The 15723-nt window shown below is 50.9% G+C and overlaps 1 protein-coding gene across 1 annotated transcript in view; it reads left to right on the plus strand.

The window, feature by feature from the left end:
• LOC123348300 (disks large-associated protein 4-like) overlaps window positions 1-14003 on the plus strand; it is a 191751-nt gene extending 177748 nt beyond the window's left edge. The window contains exons 6-8 of the mRNA XM_044985816.1: window positions 6141-6255; window positions 11923-11973; window positions 13644-14003. Of these exons, the coding sequence (XP_044841751.1) occupies window positions 6141-6255; window positions 11923-11973; window positions 13644-14003 (526 nt within the window). The remainder of the gene's footprint in view (window positions 1-6140; window positions 6256-11922; window positions 11974-13643) is intronic.
• The last annotated feature ends 1720 nt before the right edge of the window (window positions 14004-15723 follow it).

Here is a 15723-nt window from a genome sequence, read left to right on the forward strand (position 1 = left end):
CTGGCTCTTAAAGAGGAGTGAAGCTTGAACAAGGCCTTTGGATCCCAGAATCCCTTTGCACCGTGGCACCTCCTTTAATGTGCTACTGCAGCTAATCTGAAGGATTCTGGGGAGCATCTGTAGGTGAAAGGCACCAGCAACAAGATGCATGGGATGGGATAGGGGACTGGGTGGGTTGCCAAGCTGGGTGGAGGACAACAGCAAGAAAAGATGAGACCAGGAGAGGGGAGCCAAGGCCAAGTATTGGGGGTGTGGGGGAGGTACCAGCTGTCTGGGATCCAAACAGAAAGTGAAGCAACTGGAGCGTAGCAAGGGACAGTGAGAGGTAAGGAGGCCCCACCTGTATATGGAGCAGGTGCTGCTACATACACCCTGTAAATAGCTGCTCCCTTAGCAGCCTGTGGGCTCTCCCCTGACTAGCTGTCCTGGTGCTGATTTCCCCAACCCTTTAACAGCACTGGATTGAAATTCACAGAGGAGACACTTCCAACTCCAAGCACAAAAGGACCAGGAGGGGGTAGACGTGGAGACAGGAAATTAACCAAATGTGATTTGGCTTGAAATAATACAAGCTAATATGTCCGGGGGGAAGTAATCAGAGACGCCAGCAGGGCGGGGAGCGCTGGGGAGCAGCAATGTGCAGCGACCTCGGCACAGTAGTGGATTGCAAATGAGATGCAGCTTTACCACGCGATATGGCGGGAACAAGAACACGGTTTGGAGGGTGGCATTGTGAGATCATCTGGTCACCAAACAGGGAGGTAACGGCCCCTGTCCAGGGGCTTGGCTCTCCTCTTACCGCACCGCTGTGAACCCAGTGACTTCCATACGCGTTCTCCTGCTTCACAGCAGCATAGGAGAGGAGAACCAGGCCCTGCACGTCTCTGGGGCTTCCAGCCCTTGGGTATCACATTCAGCTCTGCACACCTCAGTCCCAGGAAAAAGTGGACAAGCTGAGGGGAGTTCAGCAATGCCGTGACTTAGGAGGCGAGATCAAAAGAACGAAATACATCCAGCATGGCCAAGGGAGGACAAAGGGGAGGCAAGAGAGCTGCTTTCCATAAGGCCAGCCAGGAGCAGGGAGGAGTTATTTGGAGCCATAAGATGACTCAAGGAAAGTGTTGCCTGGCTCTCAGGCAGTGAGCTCTGTCAGGCTGCGCACTAGTGCCCCAAGGGGAGCAGTGCACGCCCTATTGCTTGGGGTGGGTAAGCCAAAGCACTAGGAAACGTGCTCTACGGACCATTAGAGAGACAAGGTGGAGGAGGTGATATCTTTTGTTGGACCAGCTTCTGTTGTGGCGAGAGACAAGCTTTCGAGCCACAGAGTTCTTCTTCAGGGCTGGGCATAACAGGGACTGGCCCGGCTATGTCTACACTGCACTATAGAGACCCTGTGCACTGGCCCTAGGAGACTGGACTAGAGGGGGGTGAATAGGGGCTTGTCTACACTACAGGTAAGGTCGGTGTAACTTATGTCACACAGGGGTGTGAATAAGCCAACCCCTGAGTGGCGTGAGTTACACCGACCTAAACACCGGCGTGGACAGCGCTACCCCCTCTCGCAGAGGTGGAGTTATTATGCCAAGGGAAGAGCGTTTTCACCGGACGTGCTACAGTGACCCAGCTGCACCAGGACAGCTGGAGCACTTCTAGTGTAGACTAGCCTGAGGTCTCTTCCCTCTCTAACTCCTGTACCTGAGTGAAGAAAGTCACACGCCCCATGTTCTGGCCTGTGCCTCGCTCTGTTCTTCTGACCTCGGCCCTGCTCCCTTGCTCCCAAGTGGGCAGGAGAAATGGGAAGATCTGGGCACAAACCGCACATATCCAGACTAAATAAAACACCCCACCCAGATGAGGGGCTGCCACGGGACTAACTGGTGAATAGAGAAATCCACCCTCTGGTAGCAACAATGTGAGGCGTAGCGCCATCTGCTGGCCTATCCTCCTTGCTTTTCCATCACCTCCAGTTGTTTTTAGGTGCCACCTGTTTAATGTCTCGTCACTTATCAGGACAGATCCAGACTGGCCAACAAGCATCAATAGCACCTGCTGCTGCTCCTGCCCATTCAGAGATTCTCACCAGCAGTGGGGAAACCTTCCCGGAGTTGCCCATTAAAACTGGCCTGTGCTTGGTGAAAAGGCCGATGGATGAGACTGGTTATCTGCAGCAAAACCAGCGGGTTGAGTCTCCGGTGTTGGCCAAGATAAAGGGGGCTCTGACCTGCAGTACTGGGGTACAGGGGAAGAGTCCAAGTAGAAATAGGGAGAGGAGGAACCTCCTTATCTTGATAGATTGAACGGAGGTGCAGAACAGTGAGTCAGGTCTCCTGGGTTCTATTCTCAGCTCTGCTACAGACTCAGTGAGTGACCCTGGACAAAGCACTTGCCCACATTCTGCCTCAGTTTCCCCAATGGCAAAATAGTCTTAATAGTATTGACCTACCTCATAGGGGGCAGAGGGGAGTGTGGATAAAGTGCATGGGGATCCTGGAGTGGAAGCCGCTATGCATGCGCAAAATGCTGCTGCTAATTCTCCTGACACTGCTCCTACCCATCACACTGCTCCTGCTCCAGCAAAGAGAGGTATGCGAGTTCCCCAAACAGCTGGAGAGAGCCCCCTTGTGCAGCGTCATCTCAGCAGCTTGATGAAAGTGCCAAACATGGTAGTGCGGAGGGTAAGGGACGCCACTCTCTGCAGGCCACCTGAAGTCAGCCAGTGGATTCCCGCCATCTGGGCTGGGCTGTCTTGGGCAGGGCACTTGCCTCCTCTGTTGGTCCAACAGGAGCCCAAGGCTGTTAACTTCCAGGGCACAGTGTGAAGTCTAACCCTGCCGTCCACACTCAGGCAAGCCCCTCCGTGGGAGATTTGCCTCAGGAAGAACTGACTGAGTAAACCACCCATCAGATTTGGGCCCAGCTCTCTCTCCTTGTAGGCGGTCGGCCTGGGTAGGTGATGGGGAGTGTTGGAGGGGAACCGTGAGGGGGTAATGTTGCTGTTACTTTTTATTGGTGCATCTGACAAGCCCAGAGTCAGTGTAAGGGGACAGTGGCCTCCTTTCCCAGCTCATTTCCCTAGCGATCTCTTTGGAAGCAGGATGAGTGAGGAGTGATGGATAAACAGCCACAGGACCCTTCATTACTAGTGCCAATCAGCACCTCATTAGTTGGCTGGACACAAACACTTGCCAAAGTACCCTGCTGGGGGGCTGGGCTATTCATCAGAACTCTGACCAGAAGAGAGGGGATTACATTGACCTCCATGACAGGCGATCACATCAGGATGAGGGGCATCGGGGCCAGGTTCAAAGCTCATTGGAGTCAATGAGAAGACTCCTGTTGATATCAGAGGGCTTTGAACCGGGCCCTCAATGGCAAGGTTGGTCATGGACTCCAGCGGGAGCAGGTCCAGTTTGTTTCTTGGATCCTTCGAAGAAGCCCTGAGTTACATGCTGATGGCTGCACAGAGGCTGGCAGGGCGAACCCAGCTGCCCGCTTTCCCAGGCCTGCAGCAGAGCGTCCTGCATTGCAGGCTCTGGGGTCACTGCATGGCACTGCCCATGATCAGCCATCCAGAAGTGGCACTGGGCATTCCTTTAAAATATGGCCCATGAGCGTCCCAGAGCCCTGCTTAGCAGGCTGAGTTTGGGGAGGGAAGGGCTTAGACCCCTGTGCTTCCCCGCAGCTTCAGCATGCCCGGCAGTGCCTGAGGTGCAATTCTATGGAGCAGTATTGCCACCCAGTGGCCATTCATGGTTATCCTGGCCAGGTGTATATGTCTGTATAAACCAGGGGTCAGCAACCTTTCAGAAGTGGTGTGCCAATCTTCATTTATTCACTCTGATTTAAGGTTTCACGTGCCAGTCATACATTTTAATGTTTTTAGAAGGTCTCTTTCTATAAGTCTATAATATATAACTAAACTATTGTTGTGTGTGAAGTAAATAAGGTTTTAAAATGTTTAAGAAGCTTCATTTAAAATTAAATTAAAATGCAGAGCCCCCGGACCAGTGGCCAGGACCCGGGCAGTGTGAGTGCCACTGAAAATCAGCTTGTGTGCCGCCTTTGGCACACATGCCATAGGTTGCCTATCCCTGGTATAAACCAATGTCCCAAGAGAGTCCCTGTGGAACTTTTTGCCAGAGGATGTTGGGAAGGCCAAGACTATAACAGGGTTCAAAAAAGAATGAGATAAATTCATGGAGGATAGGTCCATCGATGGCTATTAGCCAGAATGGGCAGGGATGATGTCCCTAGCCTTTGTTTGCCAGAAGCTGAGAATGGGTGACAGGGGATGGATCATTTGATGATGACCTGTTCTGTTCATTCCCTCTGGGACACCTGGCATTGGCCACTGTCGGAAGACAGGATACTGGGCTAGATGGACCTTTGGTCTGATCCAGTATGGCCGGTCTTATGTTCTTAAGAGATAACCCAGTGTTCCTGTATCATCCCAGGGGCTGCCCAGGTTAGGCACAGATGGAATTTATCCATCATGGATCATTGGCTCAGAGAAATCAGAATTAATTTGAAAGGGATATTTACCAGCACCTGAACTAGCCTACCACACCTGTGATGTGGCCTAGCATGTCTGGGACATGGCCCAGAACGTGTATAACATGGCCTTGCACGTATGTGGCATGAGTAGAGATGCTGCTGGACCTGCTGTTTTCCCTGTCTCCTGCATAAATGAGTCACCCTCCCCGAACCACATCCCATCCCCCTTCCATCTTGTCCTCCTGAAAAGCAGAAAGGAGGACCCCCCAGCCCCTGTTCCTTCCTGGGAACTGAGATGAACACAGATTAGCTGTTGCCCTGTTTCATGATTGCTTCTTCCTACGCTGGAGGGGTGAAAGCCTCATTAGTAACCATGGGGTGGGGGTCTTTAGAATTTGCCTTGTGGTGTTGGAGCCTTTAGGGGTCACATTTTCAAGCTTTCCTCTGCAGCCACAAGGGCTAGAGATGAAAACTGAAAGCTGAGAGTGTCAGCTCATTACCTGGGGCTTTAAGAAAAACCATCAATGTTGCAAGTCTGGCAACAAAATCGCAAGAGTCAGCAACACTGTGTGTCCCAATGCAATGAATGAGAGCCAATATAATGCCAGAGGTAGATAGATCCGAATCCGAGTATGTACATGACATTCCCCTACCCCATCAAAGCAACAGAAAATCTTTTCATGTAGGCAAACACCTCCCAGTATCTAAGCTTGGCTCTGAGCCCTGTCTCCTGGGCAGGGCACAAGCTGCAAGAAGACTGTCATACAAGAGCACTGATAAGAACTGTGTATGGCGTTGGGTAACCGGAGTGCCATAAGGCCCATTTTATCCTGTGTGTTACAGCAGTTCCCTCGCGGTGCCGGCGCTAGGTGCCGTGCACACACAATGAGGCCCTGCCCTGAAGAGTTGGCAATTAGAACTGCTCAGGAATTTCATGGACTAAGCCATTTTCCATCGAACCCCCTCCTGCTGACCAGCCCCAGTTGCAGTCTAGAGGCAGAGAAGAGGCCGCGAGCTGGGAGGTGACTTGCCTAGGCCAGCAGTAACACAGCTAGGAAAAGAACCCAGGTGGCCTGACTCCCTCATGCCCTAGCCACTGGCCCCCGCTGCTGTTGTGTCTGATGCTTGCTGTTCATGCTGTCCCCAGAGTGAAGGAGAGTCCAGCGTGGCAGTCAGCGCCTAGGCTAAGCCTCCCATTGGCTGGTTTAATTTGGGGGACAGTGACGGGGGAGGGGTGTCTGGCATCCATCCTCTCTCCCCCACACACCCTTTCATTTCAACACGCTGAAAGGCCTCACATCTGTGCCAGCTGTGGGTCTATCTGCCCGAAATCAGCTTAGCCAAGCCTCAGGCAGCTCTCAAAAGCTCGGCAAGGTGCTTCCTTCTACTTCTGTCCTCCCGGCACTGAATATGGGGGGCCCTGGATTCTTGGAGCCTGATTGGCTGCTGGGGTTTCCTTGCACTGCATAAATGAGCCCAGTGGAGAGTGCCAGAGGGCGACGTCTGCCTGAGCACCTGCCCTTTGCAGCAGATGGAAAGCTTGGCTGGCTGCACTGAGGGTTATTTGCCAACCCCCCATGGCTGCCTCTCTCATCTCCTGCTAGGCTGGGGCTTCCTCTCAGTCTCTCTCTCCCTTTGCCCCGCAGGAGCCTGGACCGCCTGGACTCCGTCGAGATCCTCTTACCTCCAAAGTTCCCAAGCTGGGAGGAAGAATATAACCAGCTCACTGACAACATCGATGAGTCCAACTGCATCAGCCAGGTGAGCGTGAGCAGCATCAGTTCCACCCAGAGCCAGCCGCAGCAGGGCAGGCAGGACGCAGGTAGGGGTGTTCCCAGAGGAAGAGGAAGGGGATTGGTAGGCGGAAGGAGACAGTAGAGTGGGTGGGGGGAAGGGATATTCCTTTGCTCCACAAAACCAAGCAGGGCGCATGCAGCTGATGGGAAGCTACTCTCTTTCAGCATTGCCAGCACACCCAAATTCAAGCATGTGACCTCCTGCTAGGCCAGCAAACAGCTCTCCTAATGCACTGGAATCCTGATCTATAATAGCCCCCCTCCCTCCCTGTTCTCCACAAAGCTCTGCCAATGCCGCTGAATTCAGACCTGGCTACCCACTGGGATTTCAGTCCTGGGGCCCACCACAGCCCTGCGACTGGACATTAAAGATGAAATACAGACCTGCTGCTGCCCTAGGCCTTGGCGTCTGCAGATCTCTGCCAATTCAACTCAGGGCGTGTCTACACACAGAGTCGCACTGGTTTAGCTAAAGATGTGATGTTGCAGCAATTGAATTAAACCAGTGCTGCTTTGTGCGGGAACACTCTGCAGCACTTTAAACCTGGTTTATAGCCATTTAGCTTGCAAATTAACAGGTGCAACCTATGCCGAAGTGAGCCCAGTTTACACAGATGTAAGAGTGTCTGCACACAGCACTGCATGGCTTTAACTCAGCTGATGCTGTGAGAGATGCGAGACCTTGGAAGTGAGGAAACTTCTATTCTAGTGAGATGTGCCAGATGCCATAGCCACCGGGATTAGTAATAAACTTTTGTATCTGGAAATGGTATCTGTATCTTTGGGAGCTAGGTGTTGTATTCTAGCTCTATTGAGGAGGGCTACCAAACATCCTCCAGGAACCAAAATCAGGGGGGGTTAATTACTGAAAATCTTTGGAGCTGTTCCCTCTCCTCGGAAGTATCACTGACTGGGGGAACTGCAGAGACAAAGAAAAAGCTTGTGATGAAAAGGGCCAGCCTGAACTGACTGGGGGTGGGGAGCTCTTTGTGAGCCACAAACTGGCATGAGATTGTAACCAGGAGGGCAAACCCCTGCTGGAAGGGTTTGAAAAACTGGAAACATCCTAGGGTCTCCCTGTGGAAGATGGGTAACCCCTGGTAAGCACAGCATGCGTGTAGACTGTCTGTTGTTTTATTCTCTGCTTTCTCTGTAATGCTTTTGTCCTAAAATAAATGTACTGTGCTTTGTGAAAGCTGGGAACCATTGTCATTGTCCCTGGGGGAGAGTGAGCAGCAGCCGCTGGACCAAGGTTACACCTGCTGGGATAAGCACAGTGAATTGCAGGGGCACTGCAAGCCTGAAGTCCCAGTCTGAAGGGAGAGGGACGTGGGTCACCACCCACAGAGAGGGGATGGCTGGAGGCCTGAGGCCTAACGGGGTGTCCTTGAGCACACCATGGAACCCTGGAACTGGTGCGACTTTGTGTGCAGGCCAGGCCTAAACGGGTGGGCTCCCCCACCACCCCAGGAAAGAGTAAGTGCTCTGCCTAAGGACAGGTCTGCAGTACAAACTTACATCAGCGCAGCTGCACTGAGGCAGCTACGCCACTGTCGCACTTAGGGTGAAGATGCTTTAAATGGAGGGGAGAAAACTCTCCCATCAGCTCCATAACGTCACCTCTGGGAGAGGAGGTAGCTATGTCAGCGAGAGAAGCTCTCCCACCTACACAGCTCTGTCTACATGGAGAGTTACGGTCGCTATAACTACGTCGTTCAGGGGATGGATCTTCCACACCCCTGAGCCATTTAGCTATAGCCAAGTGTGTAGTGTAGACCTGGTCTGTCTGTTTCAGGCCCTCGCCTCAGGGCACAACTCATTATCTCAGCCCTTAGAAAGAGGACACGCCCTTCCCTTAAATCCCTTGCTGGAGATTAGACAGGCAGGTGGCCTTTAGCCTTTTCCAGACTGTTTTACCCAGTCAGACCAGGTCTCCATCAGTAACAATAGACCGTGTCTCTCTACACACGTGCACACACAGACACACACACATCATGCTGCTCCTGAGATTTCCCTGCTCACACACTGCCAAGTTTGCCATAGCACGTGCTGGGTGAAGGCAGCCTGGTGTAGTGATTCGAGCCTGGGGCTGGACATCAAGAAATCAGAGTTCTGTTCCCAGCCACTAGTGAGCGCCAGAGAGCAAGATAGGCCACTACTCTAAAGTTTAACACTCCAATCCAGGTGTTTGGATTTGGGATTGTAGTTCCTTTACCTCTCAGTTTCTCCATCTGTAAAATGAGGATAGATCTTTGTAAAGCACTTTGAGATCCTCAAGGAAAGATGCTAAATAGATGCCAAACATTATCCACCAGGGAGTATTTATTACAGTTAATTATTATTCTTTGTAGATCACCAACTACGTGCTGGGTGTTTTGCTATCCAGACACTTAGCTAGAGACCAGCACACTCATTTCATATGTGAACTAATCTCTGGGGATGTCTACACTGCAGCTCGGGCAGACATATCTACATTAGCTCTGATTGAGCTTGCGCCTTAAAAAGAGAAGTGCAGCCATGGTAGGGTGAGCGGTGGGAGGGGCTAGCCACTCCGAGTACATAAATAGTGTCTTGGATAGGTTTGCCTTTGTGGCAGCTAGCCTCTCCTGCCTTTATACTGCTGTGGCTATTTTTATTGGCCTAGCTTGATCACAGCTAGCAGGGATATGTCTGTTCAATATCTTCCCCATGGTTTGGATAATGGCATAGAGAGTACACTTCTAAAGTGTGCAGACAATACCAAGCTGGGAGGGTTGCAAGTGCTTTGAAAGAAAATTCAAAATGGTCTGGACAAACTGGAGAAATGGTCTGAAGTAAATAGGATGAAATTCAATAAGGACAAATGCAAAGTACTCCACTTAGGAAGGAAAAACCAGTTGCGCACATACAAAGTGGGAAATGGCTGCCTAGGAAGGAGCACTGCGGAAAGGGATCTGGGGGTCATAGTGGATCACAAGCTAAATATGAGTCAACAATGTAACACTGCTGAAAAAAAAAACCCAAACATCATTCTGGGCTGTATTAGCAGGAGCGTTGAAAGCAAGACACGAGAATTAATTCTTCTGCTCTACTCCATGCTGATAACTGGAGTATTGTGTCCAGTTCTGGGTGCCACATTTCAGGAAAGATGTGGACAAATTGGAGAAAATCCAGAGAAGAGCAACAAAAATGATTAAAGGTCTAAAAAACGTGACCTATGAGAGAAGATTGAAAAAATTGGGTTTGTTTAGTCTGGAGAAGAGAAGACAGAGGGGACATGATAACAGTTTTCAAGTACATAAAAGGTTGTTACAAGGAGGAGGGAGAAAAAATGTTCCTGTTAACTTCTGGGGATAGGACAAGAAGCAATGGGCTTAAATTGCAGCCAGGGCGGTTTAGGTTGGACATTAGGAAAATCTTCAATGTCAGGGTAGTTAAGCACCAGAACAAATTGCCTAGGGAGGCTGTAGACTCTCTGTCACTGGAGGTTTGTAAGAACAGGTTAGACAACCGCCTGTCAGAATGGGCTGGCTATTACGTAGTCCTGCCTAGATGACATTCCAATCCTACACTTCTATGGTTCTGAGTTGGAGACTGCACCTTCCAACTCCAGTATAGCCATACCCTGTGTCTGAGCCCAGATCTCTAGTGGGAACAGTGGGGTGTATTATTCCTTCTGGGCCCAGGGCAGAGGGAATTCTTAGCTTGTGCTCAACCCCAGACTAAGGTTACTGTCTAAAATCTCAATCCAGCTCCCAATTAAGTAAATGGGAGAGTTTCCCTGGACTTCACTAGGAGTTGATCCAGACACTAAGTATGAATGATCTCTGAGATGTGCTGGGAGATCCCAGTGTACAATATTCACTTCCATTTCAATAGCTTTATTGGCATGACAAAGGATACCAATGTTACCAAAGGGAACACGCCAAGTGTCTTGATCAAACTGGTGTAACTCTCTTGCTTCACTGGACTTCCACCTGCTTAAACAAGGGCTGACTTTGTCCCTCCGAACTTGAGACGTGTTTTGCAGCAGTGATGGGGTTCTGTAGACCATTGACCCACGCCCCAAGTCACAGCAAGCACTGATGCTAATGTCCCAGCCTGTCCATCTGGTGTGTCTGTCCATGTGTGATTCGGCGGCAGGTTGTGAGGCTGTTTGTGATGTTGCCTGTTGTCCTCCCAAAGTTGGGCGCAGTTTTTCTTCCTCGCTTTGGAGGAAGAGCTCCCCAAAGCATCTTTCATACTTTGTCCAGTGAAGCGGACAATGGTTTCTCTCCATTCCAGTGTCTCTCGTGTCATGCTGATTTGCAAGGCTGCCACCTAGCCAACAGAGATGAGCCCAAGTCGCCGAGTTTTCTGTAGATTTGGATATATAGCCAAACTTCCCTTAAGTCTGAGGCTCTTCAGATTTTGGTTTCTGGTTCAGCCCTTTATAGCTATGGGTACCAACAGCCAAGTTCTGATTTGAAAGTGATCCAGGCCTGAATCTTTCCAAATTCTGAACATCCACATTTTGCAGCTGACCCCATCTGTTTAACGGGCCAAACCAAAGTCCCAGATCTGACCCCTCTTAACGTTAGGGAGCTTCTGAATCCAGATTCTCACAGTGATACATCTTGGGTCCATGTCTTGTAGTAAGGTCTCTGCTGGAGACAATATTCTGGGTAGGGGCTCAGATCCTGTGGTAATGGGCACAACGTACGAATAGGCTAGAATAGAGGAAGCAGCATGTTGTGTCTTTGCAGCATTCACTCCAGCAGGCAGCATGTTGTCTTTCTAAGGTGAAGCAAATACTGTTTGTCTTTGAATAGGATTGGTTGTGTCATGGCTCCGTTGTTGAAATATGGGGGGTTAGTGCAGGCAAGGCCATGCTGTGGTAACACTGGTTCAAGGGTGGTAGTATGGGCATAGACCAGCTCAGGCTGTTGTCTAGCCTTGTTCTGAGCAGGATTAGGTGATGACCTGATTAAAATACGCTCTCCCGGTCTACACCAGCGCACCCACTCTTGCTAGCACCAGTGGAACCGAGCTGATGCCAGAGCAAAGGCAGGAGATGGGCTGCGAATGCTCAGGGCAGGTGCAGCTTGGTAAGAACGGCATGTCTCCTCATCCGATTGCTGATTTGCATCTGGCAAAGCCTTGGGGTGGAAGGAGAATATGAAGCGTTGGCTGAGCTGGTGCCAGAAGATGAGCCTTCATGCATGTGTTGCAATCAGCTGTGGGAATGGTTCTGACTCTACTCCTGTGCTCACAGAGTTCCTGGGGATGCTGGCCTGTCGGTGCAGGTTGTCTACTGGGATTCTGTCCCATTCGTTACAGTCACTGGTAGTTGCTGAGCCTTCAGCATTTGCACCTGTGTATTATGATAGACTAAATGTGTCCAGCGGCTTCTTTGTGGCCTGGAAGAGTCCCGTGGAGCTTTGTCTTGTTGTATTTGTGCAGCCATCTTAACGGCCAGCAAGGAGGAGGCAGTTTCTGCCATTCTGACACTTCAAGGGATCTCCAGAAAGGTGGCAGCAGAGAGGGTAGCAGCTGCAGTTCTGGGGGGGAACATCTGTTTGTCCCCCCACTGTCTGCAGTTCCTGTGGAATGACTCTGTGTTTAACAAGGCCCCGGGTCTTGTGCTTTAACCTTCTCCAACTCTTTCTTCCAGATATTTGGACAGTCCTCATTTATCCCACAGATATTTACACACGGAGAGCAGGTACCGTCCCTCTGACATTTTCCTGTCGCCCCTGTGGATGTTTTTTCTGTTGCCTTCTATGGATGTCTCCCCCTGGACCAGTTTAATAAAGGCAGTGTGTCTGAGGGTGCAGCAGGTCATAAGAAACTCTATCAGGGAATGGCCTGTAGGGAGGGGTAGAGAAATGTTGTGGGGGAGAGACACAATAAATGTCCTACAGACGCCTCTGGTGTCAGGACAGGGAGTGAATTCTTTGCTACACCGAAGCCACTAATGCATCTTCAGAGAAAGTCTCTTTGTATTTCTTGGTCACAACCCTTTAGCCAGTCGTTTGACATGATAAAAACTTCGGGATATGGATTGTCTGGTGTTTGCATGATCCCAGTGTCCTGGATTTGGCAGAGCCAAAATGATCAGCATTCAAAACTCCAGCTTGGATCTTCCCAGCCCAGCTTGCTTTGGAGCTAAGATGGGAGCCAAGCTGCATCCATGAGATGCATGTGTACTTTGGAATGTATGTCTGTGCATGTGAAAGATGAGAAGAGTGTATGTGTGAGAGAGGGAATGGGTGTGCCTGAGTGCAGGTGTGAGAACACCCCAGAGCCTTATCTCCCACGCAACCTTTCTGATCCAGTGCCCAGTGAGGTTACTGGGGCTCCAGTGAGGGTTGATCAGATCCCTGGAGATTAGGGAAAGGGGCACTTTGAATAACTCCCAGGAGACATTGGGAAAAGGGTGAGAAAGAGTAGACAGTTGGGCGTGGAGGGAAATTACAGGGGTGGGGCTAAGAGAGAGAGAACTATTGTTCTTGCAGTTAGACCAGAACACCTTGTTGATTAATCACTTATCCGTATTTATTGGTATGTTTATTAATTTCACTCCAGCTCTTATTTCATCTGAACCCCTCCTTAGTTATAATCTGACACGATTATCTGCTTCTAGGGCAAGATAATGCCAGCCTGGAATGGGCCCAGGGCATACAGGGGCAGCTGGGATTGAGCTGGGGTGATGAAATGGGAAGCAGAGAATGGAGCAGCCTTCAGAGAGGTTGCACTGCCTGGTCTCCAGGTCCCCACCTTCTACCTGACTATTCACAGCTATTCATTTAGCCATTGATGGCCCGACTGGGCTGAGTTCTTCACTACAGGGATTCTCAGGGGTGCAGGATCAAACTGATCGCTGGATGTGGGACTCCCCCACAGGGCACATTGGTAGGGACTCCCCCACAGGGCACATTGGTAGGGACCTTGGCAGGTTTCTGAGAACTGGTCAAGGAATTTAATTGCAACCCACCCCTTTCATGCCCCTGCTAAGCCACTCAGGGTGCTGTACAATAATGCGTGGAACTTCCCTGGGACCTTCCACTGAGGATCTCAAAGATTTTTGCAGATGCCAGTGAGTTAAGTCTCACAACACCCCAGCAAGACAGGCAAATAGGTGACTTGTGTCAGGCCAAAAATCCCAGTGAATGGAAGATTTTGGCATAGAACCTGTCCCCCCGCTGGCTCTGACCACTCCACCATGCTGCCTTGCTACAGATAAAATTAAATCCATGTATAAACACCACACCTTGATAAAAACTGCCCTGATAGAGCTATGCACTCAGCAAGACAGGGTTGTTACAGGTAGTAGAGGGGAGGGAGCGGGTTCTGAATAGGTGGGCAGATGACCCTGCCTCTCTTCCCCTGCAGACAAGGGAGGCAGAGCTGAGCGACCAGTACGAGACAGTGTGTGAATCAGCCTACAGTGAAGCCGAATCAGCTGCTGTGGAGGTGCTGGACCTGCCTCTGCCCAGCTACTTCCGCTCCCGGAGCCACAGCTACCTCCGAGCCATCCAGGCAGGCTGCTCCCAGGAAGAAGACACGGCCTCCATCCGATCCATCTCGCCACCTCCCGCCAGCAGCATCAGCGGCAGCAGGACGCTCCCCAGCAACAGCAGTAAGTGCCACGGGCTGTGCGTGGTGGAGGGGCCTTGGCACTGGAACTTGGGATTGGGGAAGCAGGCTCTGAATGAGACGGGAGCTGCAGGGCCAAGAACAGCTAGTGTCTGAAATCAGAGACCCTGGCGTCTGATACTCTGCTGGAATGTTGCCCCTTGGGCAGCACTAAATTAGCTACCTGGGGCTGCATTAAAATGGATGCGGAGCTGTCGGGTCTGGGGTTAGTTATTTTAATGCTGCTGGGTGTGCTAGGTACAGCCCAGATGTTCTTGTTTGGTGCAGCTGAGCTGTCTACATCAACAGGTGTCCAGACACCGATGTGGCTTTACCCACCTAACAGAGCCTTTGCCGTGACAGCCAGACTTGCTGAGTTTGCCTCATGCTCTGTACACCAGCTGGGAATTGAACTGGGGCCATAAGGAAGCAGCTGTTCCATGTGAGGCTCTGGCTGAGCCAGTAGCAGCTGTACTAAGCCAGGGACCGCAGGGAAAGTGCCTGCCATTGACAAAGGTGGTGGAGCCCATTGATACAGGAGCTGAAGTTAGAGATGTTCCAAGCGCTGCTGATAATTGTGGACGCTTGTACCTGAGCTTCATAGATGGCCCCCATTTTGCAAACCATCGGACTCTGAAACCAGAGAGAGGGGTCCATTCCCTAATATGCCTTGGTATACGGATCGGGTTGGGATACACTAGCCAGCCAGTTAAATCCTTCATCATCCTTATCTCCCTCCTCCTCCTCTCTCCCGTGCGCCTGACTGTCATTCATGGAGCCAGCTTGGTGCAGCAGACAGAGGGTGAAGCCTTGCTCAGAGCATTCACCTTGAGACCTAAGAGTGTGAGACTGATTTTGCCCCAAGTGTCTGTTTTCCCAAGGGGATGAGATCTCAACTGGTCTCATGGCTACAAGGAACTGGCATTTAAACAAGATGCAGAAGCATGTGGATAATGGAGGGGGAGGAGTTTAGAGGTTTGGCCCCCATTCCCTGGGGGATAAAGGAACAGAGATGGCATTTGTTACTAGCATGGTAACCTCTCCCCATAGGAGCTTTGTGTGAGTCACACTTGGGGCTCTGTTAAAGTGTTTCCTGTGAACATGGTGCTAGTGACAGCTCTGCAGACAGGCCCTGTATTCATCCATCAACAGATCGGGCAGCAGCCGTGAAAGCGTCCCTCCCGTTACTCCACCAATGAGCCCCAGCTGTGATCCCGAGGGACCACCTTTAGTGATGGGGGGAGCTCAGCTTCCATGGTCCATTCAAGCCAGGGCATTCCTGACAAGGGGGCCCATTGGCACTAACTGGAGATGAGGGTGGCTTCTGTGGTGTGGACACTTACCCACGAGGCCCTGGCCTGAGACTCATTGACCTCCTTTCACAAAGGCCACTAGAGAGCCCTGCAAAACTCATTGGTTCCACTTCACAGGGAGATCGTGGGAACAGCAGGTTTTGAACCACCTGCCTTTGCACCCTCTGAGTCTCACTCTGAATTTCAAGGCCAAACAAGACCTGGAACCTCCGAGTGAGGCCTTGAATTCCTATGCAGAGACATGAACCAGTCTACGTTTGCTGGGCTCAGGGCCTGGAAGTTGGCAGGCTTGGGCAGGGTTTGCAACACAACCCAAACTAATGTACAGGCGAGTCTCATCTTACGCTGGGTTACGTTCCGCTGTCAGCGCGTAAAGCGAAAATCGCGTATAGTCAAAATTACATTGAGTGTAACGGTGGGCGGAATCGCCCACACTACAGGCACAGTATTTAAATTGTTATTTTTCTCTTTTTTTGTTTGTTTTTGCCGACCGTGCAAAGTTGAATTTGCGCATGTTAAATGCG

The sequence above is a fragment of the Mauremys mutica genome, chromosome 13 (genome assembly GCF_020497125.1).
Source record: "Mauremys mutica isolate MM-2020 ecotype Southern chromosome 13, ASM2049712v1, whole genome shotgun sequence".
Lineage (NCBI taxonomy): Eukaryota > Metazoa > Chordata > Testudines > Geoemydidae > Mauremys > Mauremys mutica.